This window comes from Syzygium oleosum, unplaced genomic scaffold (genome assembly GCF_021117445.2).
Source record: "Syzygium oleosum isolate NSW1041296 unplaced genomic scaffold, Sole_v2.1 Sole_v2.08, whole genome shotgun sequence".
NCBI lineage: Eukaryota > Viridiplantae > Streptophyta > Magnoliopsida > Myrtales > Myrtaceae > Syzygium > Syzygium oleosum.
Genome location: NW_026607492.1, coordinates 6611960 through 6625914, shown reverse-complemented (window position 1 = coordinate 6625914; position 13955 = coordinate 6611960). Strand labels below are relative to the sequence as shown.

General features: G+C 42.7%; 2 protein-coding genes across 2 annotated transcripts; both read right to left on the bottom strand.

Annotated features, from left to right (window-relative positions):
- Positions 1-16: 16 nt before the first annotated feature.
- LOC115685986 (syntaxin-112) lies at positions 17-6037 on the bottom strand. The gene is given in 7 exon segments (XM_030611152.2): positions 17-1102; positions 2670-2786; positions 2911-2980; positions 3156-3250; positions 3755-3814; positions 5599-5670; positions 5844-6037. Coding segments are annotated over 7 exon segments (1482 nt in total). The 5' UTR covers positions 5964-6037; the 3' UTR covers positions 17-154.
- A 2085-nt stretch (positions 6038-8122) lies between these two features.
- On the bottom strand, positions 8123-11554 carry LOC115685963 (uncharacterized). Its single transcript, XM_030611130.2, has 4 exons — positions 10778-11554; positions 10552-10654; positions 8605-8792; positions 8123-8506 (listed from the first exon to the last, which is right to left on the bottom strand). The coding sequence occupies exons 1-4, from the start codon at positions 11425-11427 to the stop codon at positions 8230-8232; spliced, it is 1218 nt and encodes a 405-aa protein (XP_030466990.1). The 5' UTR covers positions 11428-11554; the 3' UTR covers positions 8123-8229.
- Between the last annotated feature and the right edge of the window lie 2401 nt (positions 11555-13955).

Here is a 13955-nt window from a genome sequence, read left to right as displayed (position 1 = left end):
GGCTTCTAGCTTTGAAGAAGAAAGCATGAGGTTCAGATTATATTGACCAAAATGAGTGGACCAAAACAAATCATGCTGTGCAGAAACAGCCTTGAACGTCGAAACGGAAATCCTATGAAACTGGCTAATCACTTTCAAGAATCTTTTAATAACTTCAAGATGCCAACAAGGAAACAAGGCACACGAGCAGTATGATCACCACCACAGCCCAGACCCACTTCACCCAATGCCGGCTCTTCCTCTTCATCTGCTTCGCGTAGAACAGATTGCTCGTCCCGCCGCTCACGAATGCATTCGCGCTGGCCACATTCTCCTCAATGTCGTCCAGCCTCTCGCCCTGCGTCTCCACGAGGACCGCCATGTCCAGGAACACCTGGTGGAGCTTGTCCAGGCTCTTCTGCAGGTCCCGCACCGCCTCATGCTTCTCTGGAATGCCTAGGCCCAGCTTGGTCTTCCCTCCAAACAGCTCGATCTTCCCGCCGGTCGAGACGATCTTCTCGATGACCTCCTCGCTTGCAACCTCCCCGGTCGCATTGAAGTACCTCCTCTTAAGATCCTCCTTGTGATCAGCCACAATCTTGTCCCTCAGAAGCTGGAACTCATTCATCGTCTCCCTGAGCTTGGTCCTCAGGCCACTTGTGACCGAAATCCTCGTCCGGTCCACCGAGCTTCCTTCTTGGAAATTCGCCGACAGCCCGCGATTCATCAGGTTCGACCGGTCCAGGGACTCGAGCAGTGCTTTCACAGATTTAGCCTTGCGGAGGACGGAGATCATGTCCGAGTCCATTCGGTCCCGGAGGCCGCCAAGGGCTTTCGCGCTGTACGTGGACTTGGACTCCTCGTTTAGGCTTTGTAGGTCAAGCAAGAGATTGGTTATCTCCTCCATTTCGGACTTGATTGCGTCGACTTCGTAAAAGAACTGCGAGAGGTTTTGTTCCTCCGCCGCATCGAGTTGGCCCATTTCGAGGTCGAGCTCGGCTTCGAGGTCTTTCTGGGCCTGTTTCTTCAACTCCACATAATTTAAGAACGACTCTGTCATGAGATCGTTCATTTTCGCGAAATTCGTCGCAAGCTTTCGCCTGCAAACACAAGAAATCTCCTTCTCTCAATTTCAACACAAACTTCTGAAGCAAGAAAAGGTGTAAGGAATCAAGAACTCTGTATCGTAAGCGGTTGATGGACTTTAACCTCAGAACAGAACGGAAAGATTTGGGCTATCTTCCCAGAAATCAGCGGTTATCGGTTCTCTCTTCGCCGTGGTCCTCCGAGTAATCTGAAACGAACCGAGCCAGCGATGGCGAAGTTAAAGAACCCGCAGACGGAAACAAGAAACCGAGATGAATCGCGACAAATCACACAGCGTGAGAATCGGAGAAATCAAATCATCGATGCGAAACAGGGGAAATCCACGATTCAATTCTGCAGCGGCGGGAATTTCCAAAAAAAACAAAATGCCACGGACGACAGGATCGAAACAAAATGAGCAAATAAAACATGCGCGAAATCACATCCATTCGAAGTCTCCAAATAGAACCCGCGAATAGGATCGATGTCCCGCGACCAAGGGAAAGATTATCGAAATGTTACCGAAAATGGCTCGGCTCGGAAGCAGAACCTTGGACTGCAATGACGCCAGTGATCTCTCTCTCTCTCTCTCTCTCTCTCTCTTTCTCTCTGTGGGATGATAGCAGAGAACAGAAAAAGTTAGGGATGTGGAGTTGAAGAGCGATTGATTCTTGTTTGATGATGATATACGATGGGCGAGCGTTTTAATGATTTCGAATTTTCAAATTTCGGTTTGATGGTGGCCGTTACAAGTCCCAAGCGTGGCGGTTATGCTTTTACAGAAACGACGTCGTTTTGCCGGGGGTGAAACGGGTCTTTTCGGTTTTCTTCTGAGCAAGTCACCCCGTCACCCTGGTTTCTATCTTCGCAATTCACACGAGAACAATTTTGCTCAATGCACTTACCAATTCAAGGTCTAATATATCCGCTGTGCAATGCGGCATCTCTCCAATTTTTTTAGAATGGTCTCCACTTTTTTTAAGATTGGTAACGGTAACGGTAACAGAGGACGCCGAAATCATCTCCTCGTCGAGGGGGTCGTGACCGGTGATCCGGGCTGCTGTTCATCGCTTATTTTCTTCATATGATGGCGTGGATTCTTTGTGGCATGGTCATCGTGCATATAGCGAATTAAAATGATTCGCGGTATAGACATTATCGATTTGACTATGAACGCCGAGATCAGCATCGTAGCGATCAAGTTCAAGATACATAGGCAACTGCTATCATTTGATAATACGAGACTCTTTCACCCAATTAAGGAAAATGGAAGGATCAATCCAAGTAATTATTCATTAATTTTGGTAATGACTAATTTCTTGTTAACCTACAGAGCGATTGTACCGTCCATAAAATATTTTCCACTGTGATTACAACTCGTGGCAAAGGACAAAAGGAGGATGGCCACAGTCTCTACATACTTAGCAATGGAAATTCGATAGACAGGTAAAAAATGACTCGATACATTGCAGTGGCAGGAAAAGTTAACAAAGAAATTGTTCCTGTAAATTATCTTGGAAAGCACAGAGTAGCTTCCTGGCTATTGTGGCTTGAATTTCCTCAAAGCCCTTATTCTCAGCTGTCCGATTTTGAGGGGCCGGGACGGGATTTGTCTAGGCTGATTGTTGATCAGCGGCCTTCTCGGCTTCGAGCCTTCGCAATGTTGTAGAGCTCAGCTTGTCTCCACTCGATCCTTCGGAAACTAAATCTACAACTTCAATCTACACGAAAATCATACATTCATTCAGCCACATTTGGGTAACAAGTAATCTACAAGAGGCATAGGAATGGCTATGAAAAGGTGCATGACTAAAAATGATGCACAGAAAACTGATAATGTCGGACCTTCAACTGTGAAAGACCTCTGTCGGCTCTTTTTTTATTTACGGAGATTCCACCGGGTAAAGTCTCCTTGCTGTCACCGAAAGAAACGAAGGAAGGAAGGAAGAATGTATTAGCTAGGAGGCATTTCTATACCCTTCCTGAGAAAGTACAAAGTAGGGTTTTTAGCTGGTGCAAAACTGATGGCTATTGCAATGGTGAGAAAACATGCCAAAAAGGCCAAATACTATATATCGACAGAAACAAACCTGACAACAATAGCCTCCAATTCTGCATCTACAATGGAAGGCCCGTAGGGATCAGTAATGGGTTCAACTTGGACCGTCAAATGAGGTTTAACAGACTGGCAAATATCCGTTGAAAGGAGAGAGAATTAGAAGATGAAATTTTAATTACAGTGACCTAATGAAATTCCAGACGAAATATGGACGACATACATGTTGCAAATGAGATACATAATAATGCTCCACATGTTATCAGCACCTAGTTGTACCACAAGAGCTTCTGAGAACAGATGAATCCCTTTTATGCATACATATAGTTTCTGTATGCTTTGATTATGATAGACATGCATCCTTCACACGGCACAAAGATATGAAGCTTGTAACGAGCCATGTTGATTTGAGAGAGTATCGCAGGGAATGTACCGTGTTAACCCCACAAAATTCTGGATACGGCACAACAATCGGTCCATAGCACCAAGTGCATTATTTGCACTGGGAATTCTATTTCTCGACTAGTTCTAAAGTTACTTCCAACAATTTGCAGAAAGAGACAGAAAGGTAAAACGTAAGGGTTTCTTTTGAGATAAAATTATAGGGATCAGAAAACATTAACGGAAGACTACCTTGATGAAGTTCTCGACATTTTGCATTCTCTCCTCAATTGGCTGTATTAGATCAGCAAACTGCAATAAAATAATCTGGCCATTACTCTAGAGTGAACAAATGAAGGAGAATGAGAGGGCAAGAGCCACGAGACCATCTATCATCACCAAACCAAATGTTTGAGCACAGGAAATGGCAATAGCTCACACTTCCACAACCACCTTCGATAGCAAATTTTCTTGTTTAGATTACTATAACATGAAAAAAAATGTCACCAGCGGGACAAGTTTTGTAATTCTACCACATACTACATCATACCATATACTATGTCGTAGTTCTTAAGATGATAGAAAACCAAGCTTACTTTCAATCACTAGCAGCTTAACATCCTTCTTTCAAACAGTCTATTCCGATAGTCCCATGGCCATCTATCTTTCGTTCATCTCCTCATGTAGTAAATCCCTTCCTCTCCAATAGGTGCTTTTAGAAAGCCAAAAGTATAAACCAACTGGCACCTCCTCTTGTAAAAAAATATCTCAGAGACTCCTAAACTCTACCAAAAAACTTCACCACTATTTCAAGGAAATCGCCTGTAAAGACACTCCCAAACAAAGGCTGTGAACTTTATCCAAAAGGAAGGACTTGAGCTGAAGCAATTGAATTGAGGGTTCTTTCACTTCAGTTCTAGGAATGTGCAGAGCTAAGACCGGTTGTTGTTTTTTTCTTTTTTTTTTTTGGTAACCAAGGTGTCTGGGCCAGCTTGCGCGCACCTCAACTATTCCTCGGGGGAAACTAGCACAGCAACCCACCGCCATGGCCCCCCACTTAAATCACAAGTGCTCAGCTGGGGAATCGAACCTGAGACCAGTGCGCCTAACCACGCAATCCCAAGTACGCCCTAACCAACTGAGCTACCCATGGGTGGGTTAAGACCGGCTGTTGTTGAATGGCAGCAAAGGAGAAAGACATATACTTTGATAGAAAAGACTTCAAGGAGATTTTGTCGAGATTGCAAAAGTCGAGTAGTCGTAGAAGTAAGGTCTCAGACACGGAGAAGAAAGTATCTCGAGGTTTTGCCGCTAATAAAAAGAAAATCTAACCAAAAAAAGGGTATTGAATTTCTTTTTAAGGGATTTCTCTTTTGAAGATGGTTAGATGAGTGAATGAACAATCAAAAACTTACCCTTTAGACGGCCAAAAGTTACAAGATATCCCAAAAACAAACTACAAATACTCGAACAGAGCAAATTGACAACGATTTCAGAGGAAGGAAAGTAATCAACAGAAATAATCACACCCCTGAGTAAATATAGAAGATAAAGAGAGTCTGCAATAGGATTATTCTACAGCTTGACCAATGCCCGAGGGCATGATTGTTTATACAAGAACAAGAAGAGCTTGCCACTTTGGGCATTATTAATTAGGAAGTGCATTCAAAACATGTTTCTATCTCAGACCAAAGTAAAAGATTTTACCGACAATTAGCTCTGTCTGCTCGCAGCTTTACTTTCCCAAATACTCAAGTAGCAAGTAAACAAATTACCAACTTATAGGGAAGAAACATAAGGACTGTATCTGGAACAGAAAGTCAATGGACCCTTAGCTTCAGCTTAGTAATGCTACAATCATCTTTAAATAAATGATATAACAAAGGCCTGCAACTGCATAAAATCAAGACCTTCGTATGCATATACATATCGTAGGAAATGCAAACGGCTGAAACACTCACTAGTTACTGATTGAGCAAATTTCTAAAGACAAAACAGCGAAGGTTTGCGCAGTCCACATAAATACAATCTGTTCTGGCCTGCACTAGCAAAGATGCAACAACTACATAGCTCGCTAATAATTATCAAACAAGCACCTGCTTCTTGGCCAGCATTGGACCGTCGCATACGCCCACCACGATGCGCTCTTTCGCCAGCTCCGCGGATGCCTAAATTTCCGTCTTTACCCATCAGATAAGCTCAATCATAAGAACCGTCACATTCACCAAGCTACCCCATCACCAAGATAAGCAGCAGAACAGCAAGAACGATTTTTCCCAGCCGGCAGAGCAGAGATATGACCGTGCGCAACTATGCATACAGAGGGAGAACGAGCACCGACCTTAAGAAAAAGGCGATGCCCCTCGTGCAGGCGGTCGAAGGTACCGCCGAGGACGACCGCGCCGTACGAGTCGGGCGGCGGAATCGTCGAGCCCACCGGCAAATTCTCCGAAACCGCCATGGATTCACGCCAAGCAAAGATCAAACGGGAACAAGAGCCCCAAAGCCTACGCAAAGCCACCAAAAAAACAAATCTTTTTTAATCCCTCCTCGGTCTGGTAACACTTGGAGAAAGGCTCATGGCGCAGGGGATCAATATGGGAAATCATAGAAAGTGCGGCGGACATGTCAAAGTACATTGAATCTGGACCATAATTCGGATTTGTCCTGATAAAAAAAAAAAACACAAGGGGGGCAAGCAAGCCTAGAAGAAGGCTAGAAGCCAAGCGGGGGGTGGGGCCAAGCCGTACCTCCCGAACCGAACGCAAATTTTTACTGGGTCAAGCACCGCGTCACGACGGGAACGGCACGAAACCCATCGCGGGTGTTGGGCTGGTGCGGCATTCCGTCGAGCACCCCGAGCGCGCGATGGAGCGGAGCGAGATGGGGGGAGAGAAAAAGGCACCCAAACCGGGACCAAAGGAGGAGGTGGCGGAGGAAAGTTGATTCTGTCCTCCACGCTGCACGGGAAACAACGACGGTGTCAGGCTCTTGCTCCCCCCTCAAAAAGGGGACACGGAAGCCGGGGGTCGGGTCGATGGGATGTCGGAGGGGGGGGAATGCGGAGAAGAAAAACCTCGTCTTGGGTCAATGTTGCAGGGCTGTGTCGAGCCTCCGAAGCATAACACACACGCACGGAGAGAGAGAGAGAGAGAGAGAGAGAGAGAGAGAGAGAGATAGGTTTGGTTTGGTGGAAGGTGGGGGGAATAGTAGAGAGAGAGAGGGGGGGGGAAGGGAAGACGGCGAGTAGCGTCGCGGTAGAAAAAAGAAAGAAAGAAAAATGATTTTTTTTGAATTTGGAATTTTTCGTTGAAGAGAGTTTCTCGTGGAATAGGAAAATATCAGAAACTTTAGTATTAAAAATATACGATAGATATATATTTATGAATTTATGCATTTCTCTCGGACAACATTTATAAAGCAAGTAATTTAAGGATATTTATTAAGGAAATAAAATTGATTGGGATATCCTAAAAAGTAGGAGGCTCGCTTTGCTTTGCTTTGCTTTATATACTGATATCACGAAATAGATTATCGTATACTTATATTATCGAAATTTTGGTAATGACCACCTTACCCTGATTGTTCATATATTTTAACTTTTCCTTATCTTTTTCATTAATCAAAGATTTCAGAAAGATCTCCCTACTCTCTCGCAAAGCATACTTATGCTCAACTCGTCTGTTTTTATATATTTTCTGAGTTTTTGAAGGTCTTGTTGTTCTCGCAAAGCATGCTGCTATGGCCATTTCCGCGGCCCGAGAACGGTGACCGGTGCTGTCCATCTTTTCGCCGAGAGGAACCGCCCAACAGGATGATGCAGCACGAGCAAAAGACCTGCCTATACCCCAGCAAATCGAAACATTTTCAGCCGGTAAATTCTCATTACATGCGCTTCCATTGCTCTCTTCATCAGCTCTATTAAGTACTTCAAATCGAATCCAACCTACTGATCCTTCATGAAACACCACCGCGAGGAAAAAGGGTGCTCCAATCTGTCTGCATGGCTGGAAGATCCCATTCACTTGCAGAAGCTCAATCAAAATCAATCATAGTAAACAAGATCAACTTATGCTCAGCCAACATCCATGCACATTTCACACTTCTTGGATTTCCAGCAATCCAAGTCTTCAGGGGACGGAAAATAGGGATAATGACTCAAATGGTCCCTGAACTTTGGCCCAATGTGCAATTTGGTCCCTAAACTTTTAATTTGTCTAATATGATCCCTAAACTTTTGGTACATATTCAATTTAGTCCTTGAACTACATGAAAATGTTCAATGGAAGGACTACATTAAATATTTTCATATAGTTCAAGGACTAAATTGAATATGTACCAAAAGTTTAGGGATCATATTAGACAAATTAAAAGTTCACGGACTACATTGAACATTAGGCCAAAGTTCAGGGACTATATTGAACAAATTAAAAGTTCATGGACCAAATTGCACATTTGGCCAAAGTTCAGTGACCGTTTAAGTCATTTTTCCCGGAAAATAAGGATACTTTCCAGGTTGTCAAACCCAGTTTGTCATTTCGACCAAAAAGAAAAAAAAGAAACCCAGTTTGTCCTTTGTCCCCGGCCATCACTACTGAAGAAAATAAAGACGAATTGCAGTTTCCTATAGTGCAGAACATTGACTAACCAGCAATGGAACAAGCACCAGAGATGACTTGGTCAGTTTACCAGCATGAAGAGTGAGAGATCGATCAATGTCATAGGTCTCATCCTCGTTTGCAGGATTCATTTACTGTATCAAAACATTCTTTTATAAAATTCTCGAGCTGCGACATGTATAGATCAGGAAATGTCCTATAGTGGTCCACGTGAGGAGATGATCCAAAGTTGAAAGATAACACTTTTCTTCCCATCCTCCTCTGAGTTTCCATAAACGACTCCACGGATTCATATGGCATTACTTTATCGGCTGAACTATAGAGGTAGAGTTGCGGACAAGATGGCTGCGCCTCGGAGAGGATAGTGACAGTTTTTGTAAGCCTCCTACAAACGCAGAAGTATATAACCATTACATTTGATCATTACGGTGAAGACTCTAATCTCTTTTAACAAATGGCTGGCAAAGCTTGTATCGCAATTACCTCTCCACATCAGGAAACTTCAGAACAGCAGAGAAGAGCCATTCCAAAGCTGCAAGGACCGCTGTTTCAACCATCCCCTCATCTTCTTGTTTGCTTGATCCTTCACTAGTTGATGCATGTGTATCTTTTCCCTCGACTGACGAGCTACTTTTTGTTATCAGAGCAGCGGAGAATCCGGCGGCCCAAACCTGCCAAGATTGAAAGAAGTCCAACTATAAAATCCGAGCTTAATCACCGGGGACAGATCTAGAAACTTTCTTTATTGGGTGCAGAAATAGATGAATAATTACAATTAAATCAAGCGTATTTGTTTTAGTAACTAAGGTAGTACTTTAAAGCTTCAAAGTCCAATAAAAATAAATATGGTGCAGCTCATATTTATCTATAGCAAGTTGCATGCACATAATTTACAAAATTGTATATTGAGTTTGGTTTATTTGTGAGGGCAATCTGAAATGAAAATATTCAATCGTCACTTACCTATAAAACTTTTAGGTTTTTAATTGGGGCAAAACTTATTTTTGTAGCCTAAAGTTATTTAGCATTACTTTCAGACCCTTAACTAATTCAACATCTATTGACCAGGGCAAGAGCCCCCACTATGGTACTTATAAGTCCATCCCTATCAACAAGTAATGAGTCTCTTGAGGTTAAATTGACTCATCAACGAGTTAATATCCTTCAAAATCAAATGCAAGCTTATTATATCATCCAACCATGTCAGCTACTAAGAGGCTAATGTCCTTAGCTTTGTCTGCATGCCCAAATTTCCTCTCGGAAACATTTGAGATCATGATCAACAATAACCGTACATTCTCCTGTCAAAGTGGCACTTAGGTCTTATTCTCATATACCTGATGGCCAGGTCATGGATTAATACAGTGCTATGTCGCATGACAACAATATCAGTCAGTCAGTAAATATGGTTTAAAGGCATTGTAGTCTACATAAAGCTCACTATGCTATGGAGATCAATATCATCAATAACATTGACTCCTATTGGTTGAGCAATGCTCAAAATCAAATAAAGTCATGATTCTGTACATGCACCATACCATTTTAACTGCAAAGAACATTTTCCTCACTTAATATCTGTGCACGAACTTCCTTGAGGACTCACTAGAGGCCACTATTCACTACCAGTCACATAATATGTTCCCCTCACACTTAGATTTAGGTCAATGATTCTCGTCTACCTAAATACTGAGTCATACAAAAGTTCACTGGTACGTTTTTCACAGAAGTAGCTGCATACTTTGGTTTTTGGGGGTGAAGTACCTTGGAGAAGCAGCTTTGCCATCCTCCTCCAATACAAGGAGAGTCTCAAAGCCATTATATTCAAGGATCTGCAAAGTTATGATTTCATCTCACGTTCTTTTGGCTTCGCAACCAAATGTATTTTTGATAGTCATACCCATTAAACATCTGATTTTCCCCAGAGAATAGTTACTGTCAATAACTTTGACAAGCGAAGTGTATCAATAAAGTAAACTTGAAGGTTGTGTTACTTAAATGAGCTAGAGTATGATAAGTTCAAACTAAAACCTGAAATTTGCTACTAAAAGAGCATAAATTTCTGCCTTTATTTAGACTGCTGTAGTTCATAGCATTGTCCAACACCGAACGGCTAGAGCTTCAAATCAAGGGAGGATATAAGACTTGCAACTTAATGATGCATTGTTGCAAACACAAAACTACCACAGAACACTTCCACTAGAACAATTTCACTCGGCAATAATTCCCAAGACGACTCTGCACTGAATATGGTATGAATTCCATCATAGAATAGAATCAAAGGATAACCAAAACAGAAACAGTAACCAAGTAAAGAGTTAAACAGCAAAGTCTCACACGAACCAGACCAAAGATTTTGCGCTTATCCTTCAAATGTAGATAATCGACAGAAAGGGAATATCAAACGAGAGAGCAGAACATTACTTAATTCACCTTTGGATTAAACGGCTCGGCTCCTCCGGAATCGACAACGCAGCCTTTGATTTTCTCAATCAAATCCTGCCTACAATGCAGCCTCTCCAGTATCCCACCATACCTGACCAATACAAGATTTCTAACAAATTTTTTAACCCATCAAGACATTCTCAATCCTAAAGATCAAAAGCTCAGGAAATTCAATCCACCGTTTAATGAAAGTAATCAAGATCGATCAACCTACACAAGCCACCCGGTGTTGCTGAAGCTGTGGAAGAGCAAGCAACGCTCTCTGCCGCCCTCCTCCCCCTCCGAAACCCAAGCGATCAGTTCATTCGCCAGCTCGTCGATCCGGTCCTCGACGCCGCGACCCAAATCGAGCGAAAGCATCTCCCTGACGCCGACGAGGAACGTGACCGCGTGGAACCCCTTGGAGTTGTACCACTCCGCGTACCTCCTCAGGTGCTTCCGCTTCGCTCCGAGCCAGCCCAGCAGGACCACGGTCACGGCGGGGTCCCCGTCGCCGCGGACCCCGCCCCTCGCGCCGGCTGAGGTCGCCGGAGCTCGGCTCCAGGAGGCGAGGGAGGAACCGTCGCGCGCGTCCGCGAACGGAGGGCCGCCGCCCGCGCCCGGAGGCACGGGATTGGACGAGCGGTGAAGTGAGGAGAGAGACGAAGGGAGGTTGAGGGAGCTCGAGCCCGGCGCGGGGGCCCGAGAGTGGGCGCAAGCGGCGGCGAAGGAGCGGCTTCGCGCGGCAACCGCGGCGCGGCGGCGGAGGAGGAATGGGAACGGAGGGGGGCGGACGGTTTGCCGAGACGGGTGGTGGTGGTGGTGGTGGAGGAGGAGGCGGCGGTGGAGGGCGGAAGAGGCCAATTTCCTGACGGGAGCTTCCATCGGTGAGGGACGGGTCGAAGCGTTCGAGAAATGCGAGAGAGTTCTTCACGCGAGGATTTCGGATCGCCCGCTCGTAGCGGCGGAGGCCGACGGCGTCGGAAACGAGGGGTCACTTCGGCGTTCTATTTTCCAGATGGAAGAAGAGACAAATCTCTCCTTTTCTTTGGGAAAATACCCAAAAAAACGAAAAAAAAACAGTGGAGCTTTTTCCGCTCCTCCTTTAATTTAGACATCCTAATTTGTTATATTAGGGATAAGTGCCCTAAAAGTCCTAAAACTTATCATGAAAGTGTAATTGAGTCCTAAAACTTTCAAAAAATGTAATCAAGTCCTAAAACTAGTCACAAAAACGCAATCAAGTCCTAAAACTTATCACGAAAGTACAATCAAGTCATAAAACTTTCAAAATATGCAATCAATAAAAGGACTTGATTGAACTAATTTGACAAGTTTTAGGACTTGTTTGCAATTTTTGAAAGTTTTAGGACTCAATTGCACTTTCGTAACAAGTTTTAGGACTTAATTGCATATTATGAAAATTTTAGGACTCAATTACACTTTCGTGACAAGTTTTATGACTTTCAATGCACTTATCCCTTTATATTTTTATCATAATATCCCTTGTGATCTTTTTTTGTTTGGTCAACTCTTTTTATTTTGTTTCTTCTTCTTTTTTTCCTTATGGATCCCACTTTTCTTCTTTTTCATTCTTTCCACGCTTTTAATTGCACCACGTCTCTATGTGTTTCTCTCTTGTAGGCCATTCTCTTCTTTTTATCCCTCCCTACTCCTCAAGTTGTGGGGCATTGAAACAAGGTTGGCTTGCATTCGCATTAATAAAAACCGAATTCACAAAAACAAGGTAAAAATATATTAGCAACACTAACATCAGTAGACAGTTGCTGAGGATTTAAGTCGGTAGTCATAATAAGGTTTTAGATAAGATAAGGCAATGAGCTCTTTTATTACATATTACACCATTGAATTAGGTATGATGTCACATTCACGTGTTGAATAAAGTTTTCCGGCTCTAAACTTGAAAGTTGGCGTACATTCAACATTGTTATGTTGAAGCCATTTTCTACTGTACCCAATGATATTTATGTCTAGCTCAATTTGTGACTCTTTGCAACTCTGTGAAGTTTTTCTTTTTGAACTTCTGACGGCATCTTGTACATGAGTTGAGATAATCGATGCATCGTGTTCGTTCATGACAGAAAGGCCAAAGTGTTGTGTGTGTAAATGCTTATGTTTTCCAAGTGCCATATATCACTGGACAAAAGCCATAAGATTGACTTGGAAAATTATTAGTCGATTGTCATTAGCAACTATGTACTGGTGTTGGGATTGCCAATGTATGTTTACGTTGTCTTTGTAAAATCGATCTTTATTAGTGTGAATGCAAGCCAACCTTGCATCAACACCCTGCAATTCAAGGAGTAGGGAGGCGTAAAAAGAAGAGAATTACCTGCGAGAGAGAAAACATAGAGACATTTTGCAAGAGCCGAGAACTGAGACATCAAAGATGCAGAAATAAAGAAAGAAGGAGGAGGAAAGTGGGACCCGCAAGGTAAAAAAGGAAGAAACAAAACAAAAAGAGTTTTTTTTAACCAACAAAAATGGTGGGCCACACAAAGGATAATTTGGTCAAAACAAAAGAGTGTTTAAGCTAAATGAGAAATGGAAAAAGCGTCGCCCAAAAAAAATTGTCAATCTGACAATTCCCCTTTTTCAATTTTGGTCCGACAATTTCCCAAACGATAAAATTATTTTTCGTTTATTCATTTTCGTAAGCAGTGCGATCAATTATTTTTATGTGAATTATCTTGGTCAATTATTGTAGTTTCCAATTATCTCGTCATCAATTAAATCGCGACGTGTATATTTGCCGTAATTTTCGGATGCTTTGTCATCAATTAAATTTCGACGTTGTATTTTTATCCTGTATACATTAACATATATCTACCGGTTTCTTTGTGTACCCGTGATATTTCATGTCAAGATCTATCTAGAACGGCTTTTATTGAAAGGTATTTCATCGAGGCAAATTCCGGCGAAATCGAACATCATTGAAACTATATAATTGCTTTTCCAATGAGTGAGTTCTCAAGTCTCGTTCCTAGATTCGATGTTTGATTCTCATGATCGCTTTTGAGCATTAGGCACCACATCGGGGGAATAGACATCTTGAGTTCAATCTTTCGAGGTCCCGAGTTTGATCCTCGAATGTTATGTCCAAAGGCAAAATCTTGTGTCCAGCCTAGGAGTTCCTAAGTTCAATGTCCTTGATTTGGCCCTCGGGATCTAGGATTCAAGCGATAAAGGTCTCGAGTCCTGCCCCCAAATTGGATTTCACAATATGAAATTAAGCTTTTAGGAGGAGGCGCAAACTTGTTTTTTCTAAATTTAAGTATAGATTTTTGGGCACATAAAATGTTTTTCATCAATTCATGTAAAATTATCCTCTTAGAAAAGTTAAATGAAGAAGCACATTAAATATCCTAAATTTTTTTTTGGTACGATATGTA